We start from the raw sequence: 24,686 nt of genomic DNA on the forward strand, positions 1-24,686 counted from the left end.
TATGACTAGCTTTTAATAAATGGTCAGTCTGGAGAGATAGCCTCTGGCCTGTCCTTTATGGCTGGCTTTTAACCTTTAACCTAAGTAAACATCTGCTTTTGGAAGATATACAATATAAAGACATGACGTCTCAAGTTATCACAGGATAAGGGCAATCCAGACACTACAACCTTTTGTAAGACATGATGCAGAAGTAACCCTTAAACCCCCGCTCTGTAGGTATAGATACAGGATGTCTTGTGATTTTGTAGTTTCAGAGAAAGGAGGTCACATGGAAGTCACACACTATCACACTACCCTGGACATTGTTTAAGGAGGACACATGAAAGTCACATATCCTGGAATGTCAGAAGGTGGAGGATGGAGTCAGATCAACAGCCAATCAGGAGAAGACAACACCTCACACATTGCATAAACATTCTGTATTGTGTATAAGAATGGGTCAGGGAGGAGTCACGTGAGGAAGACCAAGAAAATCGAGGGAGACGTAAGAACATTAAACTGATTGGACTGAAAGAAGGAAAAGAAATGGGGAATGCAATGAACGACTACATAAAGAAAATACTTAACGAAGGATTGGGGCTACAGGGGGACGAATATGACATCGAGAGGAGCCACAGAAGTGGGGGACCCAGGCCAGGTGATAACCAACCACCGCGGGTGATACTGGTGAAATTTCTACGCTACACGGCTCGGCAGAAAGTTTTGACAGCCGCAAAAAAAGAGAGAGGAGTACGGTGGGAGGACTGCACTCTCAATCTACGAAGATATGACCAAGGAGCGCTCCGACCTACAAAGGCGGTTCTCCCCAATTATGAAAGCTCTGTGGGATCATCAGGTGAAACACACGTTGGCACACCCGGCAGTTCTGAGGTTTACCTGTAAGGGGAAGAGACTGAGCTTTACCGACCCAAAAAAAGCTGAGGTCTTTGATCGGGAAAACATTCAAAGCACGCAGAACGACTGACTGTATGAGGTGAATATGAGGGAGAATGGAACTTTATTTTGAAGTCACGGCAGAGACTGAGATTCTGGGGCGCTGCTGTAACCGGACGGTTGGTGAGAGGAGGAGAAGGTACCGTCTATAGGACGTCCTACCGGGACCAGAATCATATTGAGCCCAAGGCTTACTACACTGTCATGTTTTTTTTAAAGGCAGTGTTTTTTGATTTATTGTTCTTTTGTATTGTACATGTCCCTGTTCTGGGACACTGGTTTTGGAGGCATTTTCATTTTTATTTTCATGATGGCAGGAGTAAGGCATTAATATGTGGGGAAGTAGCGAGGGACAGTGTTATGGAAGAGGGTAAAATGAGACCAAGGTTTATACTTTTTGGAAGTAATGAGTAGTGGACATATCAATATGGTGACATGGAATATTAATGGCTGTAGCACACCAATTAAATGCAAAAAAATACTCACTTATCTTAAATCTAGGGCACAGATATTGCATATATTCAGGAAACACATTTCAGGGACCAAGACGAAGCTTTAAAAATGAAACGTGATTGGGTCGGTCATGTCTTTCATAACTCAGTATCAAGTAAGAGTTGTGGAGTTGTTATCCTCATCAACAAAAAACTGAATTTTGTTATATTAAATCAATTTAAGGACTCTCATGGACGGATTCTAGTTGTGGAAGCACTTATTAATGGAGTTAAAGTCGTACTTTGCAACTTATATGCACCAAACAAAGAAAACACATCATTCTTTCATGAGGTGAATAAAATATTGGGCGATACAGATGGTCAGATCATTTTAGGGGGAGATTTCAATCAAATATTAGCAGATCATTTGGATCGCAGTAATGTCAGAACAGGGACATCCCCCAGAGACAGAGCAGCTTTAGATACTTTACAGGAAGAACTAGGTCTGGTAGATATTTGGAGACTCATAAATCCGAAAGAACGGGAATACACATTTTATTCTCACTCTCATAGATCCTACTCACGAATAGATTTTTTCTCGGTTGTCAGCTCACTTGTTGACCTGGTAATAGACTGCAATATAGGATTTATAGCAATAACAGACAATGCACCGGCCGAATTACTTATACATTTACATTCTACTAAAGGTAATGTTGGGAGGTGGAGACTAAATACAAGTTTGTTGCAGGATGAACAGTTTGCTACAAACCTTGGTGAGGATATTGGGGTGTTTTTAGATATTAATAGAGGAACAACAGAAAGATTAGCTACTGTTTGGGATGCACTCAAGGCGTACATCAGGGGGAAATGTATAGCTTAAAGCTCATGGAAGAAAAAGGACAATAAAGAAAAAGTACAACAATTGGAAAAAGAAATAGGTAAATTGGAGAAGCAACTTGCTGAACAATACAATGAAGAATACTTCAGAAAAATCTGTAAACTCAAATTCTAATTAAATGAAATATACAATAAAAAGGCAGAGTATTCACTATTTAGGCTGAAAACAAATTTTTATGAAAATGGTGAAAAAACTGGACGATTATTGGCAAGACAATTAAAACGCCTGTATTCAAATAACACTATTACAACAATTAGAAAAGATGATAAACTATTCACATCAGCTAAAAAAATTAATGAAGTTTTCAAAAACTTTTATGAAGATTTGTATACGACTACATGTTCGGCTAGTGATGAAGACTTGAACTCTTTCTTCCAGAAGGTAAAGCTATCTTCAGAGGAAAAGGATAGTTTGGATGCTCTCATAACGGAAGCTGAAGTTAGAACCGCAATTAAGGGTATGAAAACCGGGAAGTCACCTGGTATAGATGGTTTCCCGGTGGAGTACTATAAGAAATATGTTGATATTCTTTGTCCATTTCTCACAGAGGTTTTCCATGAAGTGTTTCAATATGGCTCATGGTATGACGGTTTCTGCAGGTGGATAAAAGTCTTATATTCCAGCCCTAAAGCTGCAGTCTTTACTAACGGGATAATATCTCAGTTTTTCAGTATAACTAGACAGGGGTGTAGTCTAAGTCCACTATTGTTCACACTTTTCTTGGAACCATTGGCCACGTTGATTAGAGCAGAGTCGAGAATTAAGGGTGTCATTGGAGGTGGCAGGGAGCATAATTATTATTTTATTTTATTTTTTTTAATGAACGTTTTTTATTGATTGACACATATCAATATTAAACATTTCACATATAGAATTTTCATTTTTTCAGTATACAACAACTTCTCCACCAGGGAGCAGAGACATATATAAACATACACTCTCAAAGAAAGTTACCATAGAGTAAATTTGAAGAAAAAAAACAAACACTTTTTCACTCCTGTCCTTATTTTCACATCTCTCTTACATCGTCCCTTTTCTCCTGTTGGAGGGTAAACATAATAAACATATGAACAATGAACACATTTGTAGCCTGAACCAAGGGGATCAGTAATCTACCATACAGTGTCCTTATTGCACAAAGTCTGCTCTCAATGGAGACACTAAATTAACCCAGTTTTCCCAGTAATTTTTAAGTCTCTGTTTTTAGTCTAGTTGAGAAAGTCAGCTTCTCCATTCTATAAATATTCCATCTTGCGCTGTAGGCAGGATTACATAAATTCCACAAGGTTTTTAACTGTGCAGCCTGATAGTAGCTTTTAAAACATGGAAGGGCTAGTCCCCCTTTATCTCTAGGCAGTTGAAGAGTTTTAAATCTTATTCAGGGTCTTGTCCACCGCCAAATGTATCTTGAGATAAATTTGTCCCATTCTATAAAATCTTTGTCTGTTACTTCTACTGGTAGGGTTTGGAATACATATAGTAACCTTGGAATTACATTCATTTTAACAACTTCCACTCTTGAGATCAAACTTGTGAGGGGGATTAAATTCCACCTTTCCATATCAGATTCGATTCTTGATATTAATGCGTCATAATTTAGAGATTTCAATTGAGACAAATCTTGTGGCAGGTTCACTCCCAAGTACTTCATAGATTTTGAGTCCCAATTAAACCTAAAACTCTCTCTAATTTGTCTATCTGGGACATAATTAAACGTGAGAATCTGGGTTTTGCCTTGGCGACACCCACGTTCTAACACAAAAGAGTTTGAAAAATTCCCATTAATTCTGATCCTGGCTGTCAGTTTATTATATAGAGATTGTATAGTTTTGACAAATGTTTCATGAAAACCAAATCGCTCCAGCACCAAATATAAGAAATCCCACCTGACAGAGTCAAATGCTTTTTCTGCATCTAATCCTAATAATATTGCTTCTATTCGTTTTTTGATAATGTGTTGTATAATATGTAATGTACGTTGGATGTTGTCTTGTGTCTGTCTCTGTTTAATAAAGCCTGTCTGGTCCTGATGAATTATGTCTGGTAAAATGAATTCTAAGCGTCTAGCTAAAATAGCAGTGAGTCTGTAGTCCTGGTTAAGAACACTAACTGGTCTATAATTAGAGCACTCCATTTTGTCCTTCCCTTCCTTCGGGATAACCGAAATGTAAGCTTCCCTCCAAGAGTTTGGGATTTCTCCCTCTTTTAGCACCCAATTAAACGCATTCTTTATCAAGGGGATCAATGGTTCTCTGAGCACTTTATAAAACTCTGAGGCGTATCCATCAGTACCCGGGGCCTTGTTTGTCTTCAGCTTTGAAATAGCTGATTTTATTTCTTCTGCTGCGATTTCCTTTGTCAGAGCTGAGTTCTGGGCCTCTGTCACCTTTTGTAAATTTAAGGAATCTAGCCATGTGGCTATGTGATGTTTATTATTTATTTTTGGTTGGGAATATAGATTTTTATAATATAATTCAAAACATTTATATATCTCTTCTGTCTTATATTTTGGTAAATTTGTAGCTGAGTCCCTAATTTTATAAATGTTATTATTTGCCCTTTTGCTTTTTTAATCTGTAGGCCAGCAGTTTTGTAGATTTACTTCCTGCTTTGTAGACGAGATGTCATTTATCTCTGTTTTTAATTTGATATCTTGGTTTATTCTCTCGTCCACATTTTTTGAATGTTCTTTTTCCAGTTTTTTAAGTTCTGATTCTAATTTATTGAGTTTTTCCTGTTTTTGCCTTTTCAAATACGTTGATATAGCAATTACTTTTCCTCTAATCACAGCTTTACACGCGTCCCACAGTACTGAGGGAGACACCTCACCATTATCATTCTCCCTTACATACATCTGAATTTCTTTGATAAACTCTTGCTTCATTTGTCCTTTTAATACACTTATATTTAGCCTCCAAAGTGTTGATTTTGTTTCTTTTGACATAGCCAGAGTCATATATACTGGACTATGGTCTGATATGTCTCTGATTCCGATTTCACACTTTTCAATCCTATAACTGTCCTTGCTGAACATGAAAAAATAATCTATCCTGGAGTATATCTGATGTGGTGCTGAGAAAAATGTATAGTCTTTCCCCTTAGGATTTAATCAATAACACCCAATTCTTTCATTAAATTTACAAACTTCTTATTAATCCCTGGTTTCTGTGTACCACTGGCTGAGCAGTCAAGCTTTGGGTTTAATCTGATATTTAGGTCCCCTCCCCAAATCATAATACCCTCCCCTTCTGATACCACCTTATCAAACAGTTGCCTGTAAAATACCCAGTCTGAGCCTGGGGGGACATACTCATTTAGAATGGTGACCAATTCACCCTCTAATCTCCTATTAATCAGTAAATATCTTCCTTGTTTATCTGATATTTCTGATAGTTTTTCAAAAGTAATTTTCCTGATACCATAATGGCCACTCCTCTTCTATGACCTGTGCTATAAGATGAAAAAAATACTTGGTTAAACCCATTTCTTTTTAGTTTTTCATGTTCTTTCTCTGACAGGTGTGTCTCTTGCTATAGAGCAACTCGGACCCCTTCCCTTCTCATTTTACCTAGTATCTTGGGCCTTTTAATTGGGTTAAGTATCCCATTCACATTATATGAAGCTATTTTGAGTAATTTCTTCTGGGTTGTCATATTCACTATTTCCCTTCTTTCACTCCATACATACCCCTTATGCTACTACAATGGTAAACTGCCTTGAACGAAACAAAACCAAAACCAAAAACATCCACCAAAAAACTGGTGATGCCAACAACCACTTCCATGTGTGGTCTGCATTTTGACCCTAAATGAGTTCTGATGGAAAGTCTGCTCTGAGGGATGACCTCTTCTTTCAAAGAGTCCATACTGTGACCAGCAAGTTCCAAATAAAAGTAAAGAAAAAAGTAAATAAATGCAACTCAAAAGTAGCCCTGACTTTAAAAAAAATAAATAAATAAATATATATATATATATATATATGTAGAGAGAGAGGTAGATATAGTCTGTCAGAATAACCCAAGCTAAGTAAATCAAAACAAGAAGAGGGGGCCCGTTTCTCACCTTTATGCTTCTAAATCTACAGTCCAAGTGTGAAAAAAGCTGCTCAGTCCTCCGTTTGAGATCACTTGACCATCACATCTTGCCTTAGTTCCTCCTAAAGGCTTTCAGTTTCTGTTTAAATCCTGGATCTATCTCCCTAGGTGTTTGGCTCTTCTCTGCTCGGCTGACCTGCCAGGTGAGGCGCCTGATCCTCTCCAGGCCGCTCTCCATAGGTTTCACCACCGTCACCTGAATCCCTCTCCTCGCCATGTCCGTGGTCGCCTCTTCAGCCGTGTTGTAAACGCGGATCTCTCCCTCGTAGAACACCCTTAGCTTCGCTGGAAATGGTGTTTGAAAGCGTATTTTCTTCTCTATCAAAACTTTTTTTGCCTCTGTATATTCTTTGCGTTTTTTCAGTACGTCCGGAGCAGGGCCGGCCCAAGCCTCCATGGGGCCCCTAAGCAAAATTTGATTTTGGGGCCCTCTATTACTGCCAATAATAATGATTATTGATCATTCACACACCTACTATAAACATATCACGAATACACTTTTAAAACTAAATGTGATAACTTTTTGTTGTAGTTAGATTGTAATCCACAGGGATTAATGCCATGGAAGCAGACACCAGATTTGCACATTTACAGAGAAAATCTTTCAATTAATATTTGGCAAAGTCAGCATCTCGCCCTACTGGCCACACAGAGAATCAATACATAAAACCTCAAAGAGCAGCCCGCCATGTTTTACCCATCTATGGTTTTTAATCTGAATTGGTAGAAAATTCAGCTACAAGAGCAGCCTAGGGTTGATTTACACTTAATATTCAAAGTGATATAGTACTAAGTGGGATACTGAATGTCATCTAGGCCAACTAAAAGTAACAAAATAAACCAATAGTTTACTGTATACACAATCTGCTTTATTATGTTTTGTTTTAAATAAACTGCAACAGCAAATGTACAAAAACAGACGGTAAATAAAATTAATTTAAAGAATATCAGACAAATACTTAAATAATGATGTAAATCAACAGAGGCACCTGAAACAAGGTAACTCAAATGGTTTATAAATAAAATATAAAGTAGTCTGACAGGAAAGAGGGACACTCAGCTGGGTCTACTGGTGGAGCTGCTGATCCCTGCTGCAAACTGGACGCTGAAGAAGTAGATGAAACATCAATGTCGATGACCAAAGATGAAGGACCTATAGGAAAATTAAATTAATATTTTTGGACAAAATTATTCATCTCAGAATATTCTGCAGTACACTGAGCAATTATAAAGGCTGTTTTATTGTTAACTTACCAGGTACAGCTGAGGTTGCAGAAGACACAGAAGGGACAGTGGGCACAGGGGATGGAGCAGAGGATAGAGATGGACCTAAGATGAACAACAACATAAAAAGCTAGCCATGTTATAGTCATATTACACTTGAAAATTATGCTGCTTATCTTCTAAATAAAAAAGTACAGCTATAGCTTGTAATAAGAAAACAAACTGCCAGTAAAACAACTGAAAATTGCTTGAGAAGTTTTGAAATAATATGCATTTGTCTAAAAACATGTCCCTTGTCATATGATTATATCTTATATTAAACAAATATTCATCTCAGTATGATCTGCAGTGCACTGAGCAATTAAAGGCTATTTTGTTGTTAACTTACCAGGTACAGCTGAGGTTGCAGAGAGGACAGTGGGCACAGTGGATAGAGCAGAGGATAGAGATGGACCTGAGATGAAAAACATGTCCCTTGTCATATGATTATATCTTATATTATTACATCTTAATGAGATCATTTGACTAGAAAATAAATATATATGGTGACAGTTTTTGATCACCTGATTCATCAGCCTTGGCTGCTCCTGAGGAGGTGGATTGCTCCTGGGCTGAGTCAGTGCCTCTTCCAAAATACTTTAACAGTGCTCCTGGGGAAGTTTCATATAACGTATGAGCATAATAGGGAGTTTTTTTTTTCACAATTTCTTTATTGATTTTCCATTTTAATGCATACACATAACAACAACAATATAACACATAAAAACAGAAACAAAAACCCTTCTAGCCCACCCTCCTCCCACCCACAATAAGATCTACGGTAAATACAGTTTTGATAATTTCTACTTCACAGTACTAATACTCCAGCCATGGAACCATTATTGAGCCATTTTAAGATCATAAAGGTGGTGGCAACAGATCTTGTCCAGTTCTAGGTTGCACATTCAGATTATTCATGAAGGTTAGGAAAGACGACCACATCTTGTTAAAGTCCTCAACTTTTCCTCTTGCCATGTACGTCAGTTTTTCCAGTGCCAAATTAGATGACAGCTCTGTAATCCATTGGCCCACGGTAGGTCCCTGAATCTCCTTCCATTTTAAGGCAATCACACGTTTAGCTTGCAACAGAGAGAAATTAATTAGTTTACGTTTTTTCACAGTCACTGGGAAATTCTCAGGGTATATGTGCAACAAACATATCTTAGCTTCAACTGGAACAACCTCTTCTGTGAGTTTAGAAATTAAGTCAAGAACCTCTTTCCAGAATATCTGCAGTTTTTGACAGCTCCACATACAACTTCTTCCATACATTTGGTGCAGTAGTCAGGAATATTGGGATCAAAGCGGTGCAAATTAACAGGTATAATATAAGTTCTAAGCAACCATTTATACTGTAGGAGTTTGCATCTTGTGTTTATAGTTTGAGTTTGAGCCAGAAGACATGCCTTCTCCCAGTCCTCTGCACTAATGTCTGATTGTAGATCATTTTTCCATGCAGATAGATAAGAGTGAGAGTTTTCTTTAGAACCTGCTAATAGCAAACGATAAAAGATGGATATTTGACCTCTGCCCTGTAGATTGTTTACCATGAGTCGTTCAATAGTAGAAAATGAGGGTTCTGAGGTAGTTTTAATTTGGGAGTATATGAAGCTTCTTAGTTGCATGTACTTAAAATGATGTTTCCCAGGTAGGTCAAATTTATTCTTTAATTGTGAGAATGACATTAAAATGCCTTCTTCATAAAGATCTTTTATTTTACTTAATCCTCTCTCCATCCATTGTCTAAATCCCATGTCACGCCTCCCAGGAGTGAAGTTTTCATTTCCCCATATAGGTGTGAAACAAGAAAGTTTGGGGATGTCATTTAAAAAGGTGTGGGCTTCATGCCATACTATCAGAGTGTTTTTGAGGAAAGGATTTTGTGTGCGTTTTCCAAGTATTTTAGCTTGCGATGAGTAAAGGTACTGACACAATGGAAGTTCTATTGCATTATTTTCTATCTCTACCCAAGCTGGAACCTCTGTTGTATGAAAGTAATATATGGCTGCTCGGAGTTGGGCTGCCCAGTAATATAGCTTCATATTAGGCAATTTAAGTCCACCACGTTCATAGGGCAGATAAAGGAGAGAAAGACGTAGTCTAGGGCGCTTGTTGCTCCAAATAAAGCAGGTAATGTTTTTCTTAAGAGTTGAGAAAAAAGAGACAGGCAGGGGAAGTGAAATCGCCTGAAAAAGATACAAAAACTTGGGCAGGACAGACATCTTAATAATATTTATACGTCCTATCATAGAGATGGGCATCACATTCCATTTCTCTAGAGATTCTCCTATAGATTTAACAAGTGGGTTATAATTGATTGGTATTATGTCTTCAATGACAGGTGATATTTTAATGCCTAGGTAAGTAAATCCTTCTGGAGTATTAGTGAACTGAGTGTGGATCTGGGGACCTTCTCTCTCTTCCTTGTTCAATAGTAGCAAAGCACTTTTTTTATCATTGTTTTTATAACCAGAGAATTGTCCAAATATCTTCAGCAGATGGTTAAGAGCCTTAAGTGAAGTTCCTAGCTTTGTTAAAAACAAAACAATATCATCAGCAAAAAGAGACAAACAGTGTTCTGTCCTACCAATAGTCATGCCCGTAATGTCAGATGACTGACGGATTGCCATGGCTAAGGGTTCAACAGCAAATAAAAATAACAAAGGGCTCATAGGACAGCCTTGGCGTGTAGATCTACTAAGATTAAAAGGCTTTGAAATTTGATTGTTAGTCGCGATTTCTGCTACTGGGTCAGTATATAATAATTGAATCCATTTAAGGTATTTTTCCCCAAAACCAAATCTTTTTAAGACGTCAAATAGGTAGCTCCATTCGACCCTGTCAAACGCCTTTTCGGCATCTAATGACAGGATCGCATGGTCTCTGGCATTTTGTTTGACATATAGAATATTCAACAGCCTGCGCGTATTGTGAAAAGCTTGCCTGCCAAGTACGAATCCATTCTGGTCGTTGGCGATCAGGTTGGGTATTAGTAATTCTATCCGCTTGGCCAGAGCCTTACATAGTATCTTGGTATCACAAGACATTAAAGATATGGGTCGATACGATGTTCTATCTAAGGGACATTTGCCCGGCTTTAAAAGGAGGGAAATAACAGCAGCTCTTAAAGATGGGGGCAAAATTCCTTTTTCATATGATTCATTAAACATCTCTAAGAGATGGGGTAACAATTTTCCTGAAAATGTTTTATATAATTCTATAGGCAGGCCATCAGGCCCAGGTGCCTTTCCACTGCTCAAGCCTTTCATTGCTTCTGATAATTCTTCAACACATAAATGTTTATCAAGATCAGTTTTAGCTTCTTCAGTTAATGATGGAAACTGGAGTTTATCCAAAAACTCCTTTTGTTTTCCTGAGCTGTTCAGTGAGCTATATTCTGATTTATACAAATTCTCATAAAACTCTTTGAAAGCAGTGTTTATTTCAGATGGATCGATCAGGATTTTCCCATCTTGTAATTTAACTGAATTTATAGCTCTATCAGTTTGTATCCTTTTCAATCTCCATGCTAACAGCTTTCCAGCTTTCTCTCCCTGGTCATAGTATGATTGTTTTAACCACAACAAACTGGAGGCTATTTTGTTGGTGGTTAGCTCATTGTACTGAGATTTCAGCAAGAGGAGCTCTTATTGTTTTTCTGGGGTGTCATTGTGATGAAGTTCTTCCTCTAATTTTTTAACGTTTTGTTCAAGAGTGTTAAGCTGTGAATGATATTTTTTGGATTTATATGTAGTATAACTTATGATCTCCCCCCTTAAATAGGCCTTGAATGCCTCCCACTTTACAGACGCACTGGTTTGGTCAGTATTTAGAGAGAAGTATTCGTCTATTTTCCCATCAATATACTTTACAAAGTCTGGGTTTTGAAGCCATCTAGACTGAAAACGAAATCTAGGCGGTGAGGCCATTACATCAGGTAGTTGCATTATCAAGGAGATTGGTGCGTGGTCTGACAGCAATATACTGTCATACCAACATTTCTCAATTTTTGACAGTAGCCCATGTGAAATTAAAAAATAATCTATTCTCGAGTACGTCTTATATGTGCTTGAAAAGCATGAATAGTCTCTTTTGTTAGGATTAAGATATCGCCAAATATCAGTCAAATTTAGATCACTCATGAACTTTTTGATAATTTTTCTTGTTTGTTGATGAGAGGTATCAATACCAGTTGAACGATCCTGTGTCGGGTCCAACACACAGTTAAAATCGCCACCAATTATGTATTGACCAGGGTAGGATGATATAGAAAGAAAAAGATTTTGATAGAAAGACGGGTCGTCACCATTAGGAGCATACACACATATTAAACTGACTTGAGTGGACACTATTGTACCGTTAAGTATAATATACCTCCCTGATGGGTCTATATATTTGTTTTTTAATTGAAAAGGGATTGATTTATGAATTAATATTATGACTCCTCTGGCATGAGAAGAAAAGAAAGTAGAATGAACTTGACCTGGCCATCTATTCTTGACTCTATTTATATCATTTTCTACCAAATGGGTTTCTTGTAGGAAAATAATATTGGCCCTCATTTGCTTAATCCTATTCAATACCTGTTTCAGTTTTACCAATTTGTTCAACCCTCTTGTGTTCCAGCTAGAGATTTTTAATTCTGATCTAGTAGTCATCTATATTGAAAATAAAATTGCACATTCGAAAGACCTGACCGAAAGAAAAAAAACAAAAAAAAAAAACTTCACAAAACCAAAGACATAGCACCGAGATCCTATTCCCTCCCAAAAACCCTTCATGCACTTCCCCAAACGAAGTACATGTGAACTACAAAATGAGTAAGTAACTCTGGTTATGATCAACGTTTGATCCACACAATGAGGAGCAACGTGATTCATGCACTAATAGGCTACAGCATCATAGGGCTCACTGACATATTGAAAACGGACTTTAAATTCAACCAAGTAAGTTTAAGGTAAACATAAATGAAATGTTAATCAAAAATAATCCAAAGAAATAGATAAATAAATCAAATAAATCAGAGAGAGAGAGAGAGAGAAACGAAAAGAATAAAGAAAAAAAGAAAAAGGAGGAAACAAAACAAAAACAAAAAAGTCACAGTTGGTTATAACTTAAAACTCACATGGAGAAAGCATGAGGAATATACACCTCTCAAACATGTTAGTTTCATTAAATGTCTAGTGAGGATTTTCAAAATAAAGGTACTCAAAGACGGTTTGTCCAAAACACAAGTCCTCCGTCATATAATCGTAGTGGTTTTCAGGTTTACCGTTACCTTATTTACTTGATTTAGTCCAGAAAATAGACTCATCGGCTCTCGGAGCTTGGGCATTCCTGCGGAGTGCCGGTGCCGGTAGATCGTTGTGGTGGATTGTTACGAAGGAAATCCTCTGCCTCGGTGACGGACTTGAAGACGCGGCGCCTGCCGTCATGGGTGATGACCAGGTGAGCGGGGTAGAGCAGCCCGTAGCGGATGTTCATGGCACGGAGCTTCGCCCTCACGCCATCGAATAGACGCTGACGCTGTCTGGTCTCAGTTGACAGGTCTGGAAAAAAGCTGACCCGCTGATTATTGTAGTGCACCTCCCTCTGTCTTCTGGCTGCTTTGAGTGTGTTTTCACGGTCTTTATAGTTCAGAAATTTAATAACAATTGGTCTGGGCGCTGAAGACCGGCTTGTGTTAGCTTGGCCGACCCGGTGTGCACGCTCAATCACAGGGGTGGGGGTCAGAGTATCGCCCAGTAGCTTGGGAAGCCAGCTTTCCAGAAAACTGCACATGTCAGGGCCCTCGGTTTTTTCAGGGAGACCGATTAGTCTCAGGTTGGAGCGTCTTGCTCTGTCTTCTTGGTCTTGGATTTTATTGCGCAACATCTCTGTTGTACCTTCCAGTTGTTTCACTTTTTGTTGGAGAATGGTGACATCATCCTCTGCATGCGATATTCTCTTCTCAGTTTCGCCAATTCTCCTCGACTGGGACAACAACTCTCCCTTGATACTGTTAACAGCCCCCAGCATGTCAGCTGATTGTTGGACGAAATCCTTCTTCAGAGAGCGTATTGCATTCAGTATCTCAGTATTTGACGCTCCGCCGCTAGCATTAGCCTCCTCGTGGTTGTCGTTAGCATCTTGGCTAGCGTCGGTCATAGCTGTGTTGTTTTCTGCTGTTTGACTCGGAGATTGTTGTCCTTGTTTGTTGTTTTTCCGTGTCATCATAATCCCCGGGACTTTTCCAAGTATAAAACTGAGTTTGAGTTAACTTTTAGCCGTTCCTTTTAGTATTTTCTCAGAAAGTCAGTGACGAGCCAAGTTACTGCGTGTCTGTCAGTCGCACTCCATAACCGGAAGTCTCGCATAATAGGGAGTTGATGTAAAAGGAATATGTTTATTTACTCACATAAATTACTGTGCTCTGCAGCAAACAATTGCAAACAACATACCTCAAACTATAAGTTAACTAAGTTAATTCATTAATGCAAAACCATACTGCTAGCAAACGTCACCGCGTTTGTAATTAACGTAAGTTATTAAACATTTGCTATTAAACATTGTTATCAAAAACTTGTTATCAAAGTATTACACAAACACAAAAACGTTAGCTAGCTAATTTGCTATTATAGGCTAACGTAGTTGGAACAAAATATCAACAATAATTAGGGACTTTCCTAATTTGAGGAAACTTTTCAAACTCTCCTTGACACCAAATGTTACATTACCAATACATACCTTTATCTTGTCGTTTTTCCTCATCTTCCTCTTTCTTCCTTTTTCTTTTTTCTGCCCCTGAAGGGTAGGTCCTCTTTTGTTACATTATTCACCTGCTCCTAGCTCCTAGATGCTCAGTGCGCACTGCACGGTTGGATGCACTGCACACAGCGGAGCTCTGACATTTCGAGCAGTAGGAAACTACACTCTGTTAACATAATATTGTTTTTGTTTTTTTTTGTACAAGAACGTACATTTGATAATATATGAATCATCATCACTCACACATGGAAAAAAACAATTAATTACTTTTTTCTTTTTTAAATCAATTGCTCTTGGGGGCCTCCTTGTGGTCACGGGGCCCTAAGCAGCTGCTTAGTTCGCTTATGCCTTGGGCCGGCCCTGGTCCGGAGCATAATCATGGTCGAGAAACACCTTTCTCCCCTCGTACTCAAAAACCTCTTTTCTGCCACGCGATCTTTATGATCTCTTCTTTGTTTCTGAAGCTCATGAATCTCACCACTATGGAACTCGGCGGGGAACCCGGGGGGGGGACGTGACGCTAGAGCCCATTGAGCTCTCTCAATCCAAAGGTGAAGAGAAGGTGGCAGCGCCAGCTTTTCCCGTAGAAGCGATTCAGTGAAATCAATCATAGAGCTGGCGTTGTCCTCCGCTCCCTCCTTCACCCCATGAATCCTGATGTTTTCCCTCCTCGACCGTCCCTCCTGATCCACCAGCCTGTTTTCGAACTGTTTCTGTAGCTCCAGCAGTTCAAACGTGGTGTCCTCAATGTGCTGCAGACGCTCCTCGGCTTCCACTATCCGCGTCTCAGCGTTGTAGATCCTGTTATTTGTTTCCCTGAGCTCTTCCTTAATTTCCTTTCAGAGTGTCTGTGTTTTCACGACGGAAATCACCTAGTTCTCGCAGTATTGTCTCCAAATTTGCCATTTCTTAACTGGACTGTCCCACTTCTTTTCCACTGCTCGGGCTCGTCTCCCTCGACCGTGCAGCCGCTGTTAGCTCGTGGTCCTCTCCCGCTAGCTCTGATGCTAGCATATACTGTTCATCGTCTCCGTCGACGTTTAACTCGGGTTTTTGAGACTTTTTGCCTGATTTTCCTCTCGTCATTCTCTTTGCCCTTTCTGTCCTGCAAAACTATTCTCAACTATAACTGCTATTTTTTAAAACTGGGAATCTCATACTTCATTGTTTTGATGTATAATTTTAATAGGTTTATACTGTATAGGTAGATTTGTGGGGGATCGATCCCTGTAGGGTGTTATTTCATCCATATGTGCATATATGTTAACTGAAACACAGTTAGAAGGTGATTTTGCTTTGTGATATTAATTGCCTGTTAATGAATGTTAATGGAAATAAAGTAAAAAAAAGAAAAGAAAAAAAGAATGGTCCATGCATCAATCAATCCTCCTGCAGCTGATATTGAATAATAACAATACAGCATGATTGCAAGAGTAAACTCACCACTGTGTCAGAGGATCCACAATGACATGATTTCTGAGTCCATACAAACATCTTCAGAAATATGCCAACAATCTCAAGAATGCCACCCAAGATTATTTTACTAGCCATTTTGCAGTGAGTCAAAGAGGCTAGGATTTTTGCCTCAGTAATAATTGCTTACATGGCACATTTAGGCAGGACTAAAATTAGAGTCCTGCTGATATTATATCCCAGTAATACGTAACCCAATCCCATCAACAAATGTATTAAGATGCCAAAAAGCTGGCATGTTGTTTATTTGATTACATGGCAGAATTAAACAGACTGGATGGCCAAATGTATTTGGGATTATGATGCATTTGATTATCTGCCAGAGCTGAATATGTAACTGTTAAATGTGCTTGTACATTGAAATGAATGACTACCATTTTAAAATGTTTGGCACACTGATCTGGAGACATGGCTGGATGGTAGGATTTAATATAACCTATTGTGCTTGTGGTTTGTGAGTTAACCTAATAAGATTCATGTAACATTTTCAGTTTCATTACTGTCACATGAAACAATAAATAGTCCACTGATAGCCTGCTTATGTTGTTATCATTGTGAAATTCTTAATAAAGGAGGTTTACTATTTAAAAATGTAATAGATACATTTTAAATATTTATTAAAGTAGGTGAAGGAGTACTTCATCTTCTCACCTTCTGTACTAACAGAGAGCTCAGACAAAGAGAAAGAAGGGCAGATGCAGAGACAGGATGATAGCAGAGAATCAGACAGATTAAATAAGCATTGTAATATAACCACAGCCCTGATTGCACAGTATCTGTGCTTTAGTGCTCTCATCAGTGGTGTAGTCCAGGGTATACGCAGGTATACGGCGTATACCCACTTATCTTTCAGTCAGCATTGCGTATACCCACTTCTAAATCCCCCCCTGATGCGCACCATTCAGTACTATCTGCGAGCCAAATTGCCTATTTTCTTCCTAGGATGGTGAAGCCATGACCCACGTTACTCTTCCTCTAACTGGCTAGTACTCGCTGTCAATCTAATCAGTAAACTGAGGAGCCAATCGGAGGCAGGGAAGGGCGGGCCATGCCGAGGTAAATATTGCTAACCGACAAATTTACTTTTACAAGTTTACTTTAAATGATTTGCATTTATGATATGCAATGAACCAGTAAGTTTAGGTAGATTGCTAGTTTGGGTAACTTCTGAAACATTGGACACAGAGAACAGTGCAACACAAATAATACAACATGTTGCCAGTGAGATGCAGAGCAACATGTCAGTAGCATTATAGCATCATCCTTAAATTAGCTGTCCTAATTGATGAGGCATCTTGTTTAAGTCACAAAGCTGTCATGACAGTTTCCATTAAAGCATCAATTCAAGAAGAAAGCACTTTTGAGTTTATCTGATTGATTTTGATGTGTGGAAGAGAATGATATGTGGATGTTTTAATCTAAGGTGAAATATGAACAAGGATGAATTGTCAAATTCAGATCTGAAGTATTTTATATAAATAAATGTTCAAAAAATAAGTGAAACACCATGTTTGTCTCATTTATATTGTACATTCATGCAGGCTGCCTGTGTGACCATTAATACCTACAAACTGCTCCTGATCAAGTCATGTTAATTTTATAATAGTGGCACATCTGGCCCACACTATCTGTTTCAAATCAGCTGTTCAAAGAGACAGTTTATAAAAGAAACTACTGACTTGCCAAGTGAGAGAATAGGTGTCATTCCTTATTCCTTAGTCCATCCACAGTGTAGATGGACTAAGTTCACTCACAATGCGTAGTTGTCTCTCACTAGTCTGTGGGTCGGTATTGGTTTAGTAATTTCATAATCCTTCCTCCCTGAGATCAAGCAGCAGAAATTATGCTACAATGAGAAAATACTACTGACGGATTTTTGGGTAAACTAAATAGAGTAGTCTTACATGTCACTGTTTGTAAAACAGGGCGTTTTTCTGGGCTGCGTTAAAAAAGGGCACAAATTGAGTGGTCCTTCTCCAAGGACCACTACACCACTGGCTCTCATCAACATAAAATATCAAGATATCTCAACTCTGTTTTTCCATTGAAGTTTAAAAAGTTCAAGGCCATCCAGGCTGTGATGTCTTCAAGACATGCCAGAAGTGGTGTGAGGGAGAAAGCATTTTTCTTTTTCAGTGGCACATATATCTGACTGTCGTCAGCATAAAAGTGGAAAGAGATGCCATGCTTTCTCAGGATGGAGCCCAGTGGCAGTAAATACAGAGAAAAAAGCAGGGGCCCTAAAATTGACCCCTGTGGCAGTGGAGTAGAGCTGGATTTCGAAGTTCCAAGGCTTACACTCATGCTTCTGTCGGGCAGATAAGATTTGAGCCACTCCAGTGCAGTACCACAGATGCCCACTAGGTGGCGTAGAATTGGCCAGCACGCTGTGGTCAAGACCAGGTTTTTTAATTAGGGGCTGCACCACTGCATGTTTAAACCTTAGGGGAACGACACCAGAAGACAGACTGCTGTTTATGATAGCCAGAACCGACTGCCCTATACTAGGGAAAACCTCTTTAAAGAAACTAGGAGAGACAGCATCACAGGGAGAGCCTGATCGCTTAATATAGCCAACCAGATCGTCTAAAAACGACAGAGACACAGGCTCAAACTTATCAAGAGCTGCAGAACAAGGCACAGGGACAGCGGGGTCAGGTGCAGGAGCTGAAACGAGAGTCCTAGCAGTAGCAACTTTATCAATAAAAAAGTGCAGGAAGCTATTGCACATTTCAGGAGATGCCTCCAAGCTGACAGGCTGTGGGGCATTAAGAACAGAGTCAATGGTTTTAAATAACACCCGCGGGTTTTGACGATTGGACTCAATGATGTTTGACAGTTATTCTCTTTTGGTCTCTTTAATAGTATTCTGGTAGCAGCGCCAGCAGTCCTTTAGGATTTGGAAGGAAACCTGCAGCTTGTCCTTCTTCCACTTACACTCAGCTTTGCGACACTCCCGTCTAGCTGCACGATTAAACCAGGGCTCAGATTTAGCCTTGGGCTGCACAGTTTTTTTTGGAGCCACAGAATCCAGTATGGTTAGGCAGGAAGAGTGAAACCAAGAGCTGAGGTCCTCTGTGTTAACAGAGGCAGGGCGGACACAGAGCTGATCAAAAGCCACAGAGAACTGGCCAGCAGTAAAAGAGTTAAAAATCAGACGGCTCTGAACAGGGGCGCCAGATTTAACATCAGCACAGGAGAAAGCAACTTCAAACAGTACCTATATGATCAGAAATCAAATCGTCATAGATCTCCAAGTTAGACACAGATAAACTATGAGAGAGGACGAGGTCTAATGTGTCCATGTTCATGTGTGGGACCAGACACACACTGCACCAAATTGAAAGAGTCAATAAGGCTTAAAAAGTCCTTCACCAACAGCTTATCAGGACAACACACGTGAATATTAAAATCCCCAAGACTTTTTCTCTGGGATTTTAATTTTTAAAGTCTGGAATGGGCTTAAATGGTACTGTGACACCGTTTAAGCCCATGCGTGTTCATGATTTATTTACTAAATATCAAAAATATTGATTTAAAAAAATAACAACAGCTATATACTGTATATGGTTACATGTAACCCTAACCTCTTTTAAGATGGAAGATGGAATGCAATTGCAGTAAGACCAAAATGGGGACATACACAGACTTTCACAGGTTGTAGGACCCTGGCTTTTATTAAATATTTGAAAGAACTGTAATACATTTAGATGAAACCCTCCACCTGCTGGAAGCTTTGCTCTAATTAACCTCCATACACTGTGCAAACCAGAAATTGTTCCATTTGACCTACAAGTTTGGTGAGACAGTGATGGATGAGGCAGACTGTTGAAAAAAGCTCATTCAGTTGACAGAGCGTGGATGAATTAAAGCTACGTCATTTCTGCTGGATCCATACAAATGTGGAATGTCATTCATTCTTTCCCAATGATTCTCTTTGTAGGCTATATAAAGCCAACAAAGAGAATATTTAGTTGGACACAGTGATATCAGGCTATCATGATGTGATTCTTATTTCTAACAGGATGTACCTTTACTGTCAACAAACTGCTCTTATGTGTCTGTTATTTTTACACACACAAGCACCCATTGATAGTTCCATCATTTCAGAGTACATTAGCCTATATTGACTTACATTAACTTCCTGAAGACTTAGCCTATCCTAACCTTAACCATCACAACTAATTGCCTAACCCTAACATAACTCTAAACTTACCATAACTTTAAACCAATTATTTACCAAAATTAATTTAGCTACACACACACACACACACACACACACACACACACACACACACACACACACACACACACACACACACACACACACACACACACACACACACACACCGGGACTTACAAAAACGTGTAGCCCATAATAATACCTAGCTTTTAGCTTCTTACCTGCATTTCGGAGTTTACGGTTTCTAAGCACAGACACAATGACCAGCAGGTTCCCCAGCACATCCACCACAGTGGTGAAGATCAGCACACTGGCCAGCGCCGTGACTGCCCATGCAGGACGCGCTGCCTCCTGACTCGGCTCCGGCCCGTGTTCAATCCGGTTCTTTAACAACGACTCATCCTCTGGCATGTCCATCGCCTCTATTGCCCCTCTTTCACACCCCGCGGTCGGTGTGACTGATGGCTGGCATGCTGTTTCACAGCCAAAGATGTCAGTCGTGTCCCTCTGTGGCCGCGGGTCTTCTCAGCGCTGTCACTGCGTCCAGCCGCGTAACCTTCGTCAGAGTCGGGAGCCGCTGACAGTCCACCTGAAGCGGACCGCAGCCCGTCAAGAGCCATAGACAGTCCAGGGAATGCTGAATGCTGAGAGAAAAGGTGAACCTCCTCCACCTCTTATTGTCTCCTCTGCTTTGTCTCTCCAAAGCTCATGCCTCTCATCGCTCCTCTTATCTTCCTCTCCAGACGCCCCCCCCCCCTACACCTCTGTCTGTGGGACTACAGGGAACTGGCTCAATCTCCTCTGGCATGCTGCGGTCTGTACAACTACTGGGCTGTACTGTAGTGCGTACAGGATGGCTTTTTTTCACTGTGATAATTATGACAGACCATTGCAACATGTCATCCAGTTGTTTCAGTAACCCTTTGCCACTGATCAAGGTTTTGATGTTCACATAGGAATAAGAGGAGGATGATCTATCATCTACTTGAACTTCTGTTCTTGAGTTGAGTTTTGATTCTGATGTTAAAAATGTTGAATTATTTTAGCCTATCGGTTATATTCTGTGAATCATTGAAATGGTAGGCTAATTGTCTCAGGTGTTTACCATAGCAGACTGTGGGATCTTGTACTGGGCCTTCAATGGTCACAGATGACCCTGCTGCACACACACACCGTACTCATACCTCCTGACTACTGTAATAGTATTATCTATAAGCCTTCAATATACTCCAGTATATTCAAAATTCTGCTGCCCACTCAAACGCGTTCTAATGACCACATCACCCCCGTCCTTCAGAACCTCCACTGGCTCTCCATCCCTCACCACATCAAATATAAACTGTTCCTCCTCACCTTCAAATCCCTCCACAACCTTGCCCCCTGTTACCTCACTGACCGGCACCACCTGTACACTCCTTCCCGTAACCTCGGTTCATCAGATGCAAACCTCCTCAGAGCCTGCTCAGCTGCCCCCCCCACTCTCTAGATCTCACTCCCCAAATGCCTATGTGATTGTCCTGACTTCATCAAATTCAAATCTCTCCTAAAGACCTAACTTTTTAAATATTTTAATGTTTGTTTTGTTTGATTGTTTTGTTGTTTTCTTTTATTTGTTTTTCTATTTTTGTTTCTTCTTCCCTACATTGCTTTTACGGATTGTGTTTTCATTTATTCTGTATGGTTCTATTGTTATAATTTATCTTTGATTCTGTAAAGCGTCTTTGAGTTTTGTTAAAAGCGCTCTATAAAATACATGTATACACATATTTAATACATTATTAAAGTGGAAACAATTTGCACACTACCTCATAATTCCACATAAAAATAAGTCAATTGAGTTAAAAATCGCCTTAGCTCATTTACCCATTAGCTCAAACCACCAGCTCAACTAGCAGAAATGATGCATACCTAGTTTCGCTCTTGACTACTGCAGCCATCTCTGGGCTTTATTCAGACCAAACCAGGCTAGTGGAGGTGTGGGCTATTTCCCAGGAGAGTCCCACTCTCAGCTGGACATTGCTGTACCTACCAGGATAGTCCAAGGATCACCATCAACACAGAGAAGATTATGGACAAACACAGCTCTGCTAATACTGGTTGTAGAGTAGCTGAGTTATCTTTTTTTAATTTTTTGTATTAAAGTTTATTGTTATAACATTCAATACACACTTCAAAAAAGGAAAACAAACCTAGGTGAGGAGGGTTGGCAACAATAAATACAGTGGCTACATCAATACATATGCCCTTTTTTTTTTGGTTTCTCTTCAGTCTCTCTCCAACAGAAGATCAAGAGGAAACAACACCATTTACACATAATCCTACTGGATTATAGAGTTCAAGTATGACCTAATTGTATCCCACAGACCTTCCAGGTCCAGATCAAGGTGCCTCAGTGTAGCGGCTGCTCTTTCCATCCCAATTAAATCAATAAATTCTTCCAGCCAACTGCTTAAACTGAAACAATTTAGAGTTCTCATCTTCCAGTTCATAATCATTTTTCGTTTAGCAGCGAGACAATCCAGTGTTACAAATCTCATTTTGTTTGCAGGTAACTCATCTATTTTATTTCCTAGTATACACAAAGTAGGATTTTTATTGACAACAACCTGGAGGATGTCTGAGAGGGCATTTGTTACCTCTGACCAGAGGGAGTTCAGGGCATTCCCACAAACAGTGCATCAGGGTGCCTCTATTAGCACATCCATGCCAGCATTTGTCTGAGATATTAGGATTGATTTTATTACATTTTACAGGGGTAATATATGCCTTATGCAAAATGTTCAATTGAATAATTATATATCGGATACATTTTGATATTATAGAAGTATTCCATATGCTCTGCCAACTGACTGTTGCGAGAGGGGTCCCCATGTCTTTCTCCCAGCAAAATTGCTTTGGTTATTTATTCTGAGCTGCAGAAATGCTCAAGAGTGTATATAAGCTAGAGACCTGACCTTTCCTAGCAACAATGTCCCATAACTTATCGTCAATGTCCTTCTCTGTTGCCATTGGTGCCCCTTTATGGATTTTAGATTTAATTATAGAGTCCAATTGTTGATAGTGTAAATAACAGGTGTCATCTAGGAAATATTATTCCTTAAGATTACAAAATGGAACAATTTTCCTATCACTCATTATATCTCCCAAATACTTAATGTTAGAACTATGCCACCTGGTATTAACTAATGGTTTGCCTCCTGCTGAAAATAGAGGATTGTGCCATAAAGGGCAAGAAAGGAGAGAGGTTCCTGTGACTTTTATGAATTTCTTTAGCAATATTACAAGAAAAAATCATAATTGGATTGTCAAGTTTTGCAGGAGGATTTGGATAAAACCATAAGTACGCTGTCCATTTAGTAGTTTACCATAATGAATATGTAATATGAGACGTTTTAACCCCAGTGTGTAAAATACAGGGAGGAGAAAATGTAAATATGTTATTTATCACACATTGTGATTTACCAAACCTGAAGGTATTATTTCTGATGCTAACTGTGTCTATAAATAATACCTTTGAAGGACAGATATTAACCTGCTGCACTGTGCTCAGATGACTTCTGTTACTGTAGAGAGGAGGAGACAGAGACACAATGACAGAATACACACAGGACAGTTTTTCCACCTGTGTTAATAATTTTGGAGTGTAATATTTTTGGTTTTACTAACAGCATTGACTTCGTCACAAATACTCTCCATATGTGGTTTTTTTTTTTATTTTTATAACTCAATATATTTGTTAACCTCTTCCACTAGAACCTGATCACATTTCATTTTGTTCTTGCAGTTTTCTGCTCGTCCAAACTCTCCATAAAGACAGAAAACCCTCATTTAAGCCTGTATATTTGTGAATTTGTGATGAATCTGCTGACGGAAGCGCAACACAGCTGGAGCTGTTCGGTAAGGAAACCAGTTAAATTGGAAACCAGGTGGGCCATAACACCGGGGCTGGGGAAAAAATTCCCGGTGGATTTCAGGGCCTCACTCCGCCACTGACTTCTCCTCAGCAAAATCCAAAAAGCAAAAATTGGACAATGCCATCGCTGGAGCAAATGAACAACCTAAGGTTCATAAAGCAATTATTTGTCCGAGAGTGAAGAAAGGGTCAGAAACATATGCACAGTTTTTTTATTCCTTGAGCAAAAACTGTCCCAGGAGTGCAGCACTGATGGCTAGGGAGAATTACTTTGAGGAATTTGTGCCCAAATCTCGCATGCTCCCTAAAACTTTACTTGAACACAGAACTTCAGAGACTTTGCATCTACCTCCCAAAGATCTTGAAGAGCTATGCCAGGACTTCCAGCTACACAAGCTCACTCCCTGTCAGGTCCAGGCTGTAGAGAAGGCAACACAAAGTCAGGGTGCATCCAGGATATGGTTTAATCAAAGAGCTGGACGCATAACTGCCTCACGGCTTAAACAAGTCCTAAAGAGTAATCCCCAGCAACCACCCAAGAGCTTGATAAAGGCCATATGCTACCCAGAAGCACACAGGTTCACCACAGTCGCAACAAGGTATTTAGGGTTTGAATTAGGATAAGACAGTGGTAAAATTTTGGGTTCATTTTAAAAGTCATTCAAACTTAAGTGGATGGGAGGGTCCACACCACAGCTCTTAAGCTGTGATCTGGACTCCACCATCTACTTTTGTTAGAATGATTTTTA

The 24,686-nt window shown here is 39.5% G+C and overlaps 1 protein-coding gene across 1 annotated transcript in view; it reads right to left on the reverse strand.

Moving 5' to 3' along the window:
- Positions 1–20,456, reverse strand: part of mtnr1ba (melatonin receptor type 1Ba) — a 66,051-nt gene extending 45,595 nt beyond the window's left edge. Inside the window, exon 1 of the mRNA XM_062418894.1 lies at positions 20,246–20,456. Within this exon, the coding sequence (XP_062274878.1) occupies positions 20,246–20,441 (196 nt within the window). The 5' untranslated portion in view covers positions 20,442–20,456. The remainder of the gene's footprint in view (positions 1–20,245) is intronic.
- Between the last annotated feature and the right edge of the window lie 4,230 nt (positions 20,457–24,686).

This window comes from Scomber scombrus, chromosome 5 (assembly GCF_963691925.1).
Source record: "Scomber scombrus chromosome 5, fScoSco1.1, whole genome shotgun sequence".
Lineage (NCBI taxonomy): Eukaryota > Metazoa > Chordata > Actinopteri > Scombriformes > Scombridae > Scomber > Scomber scombrus.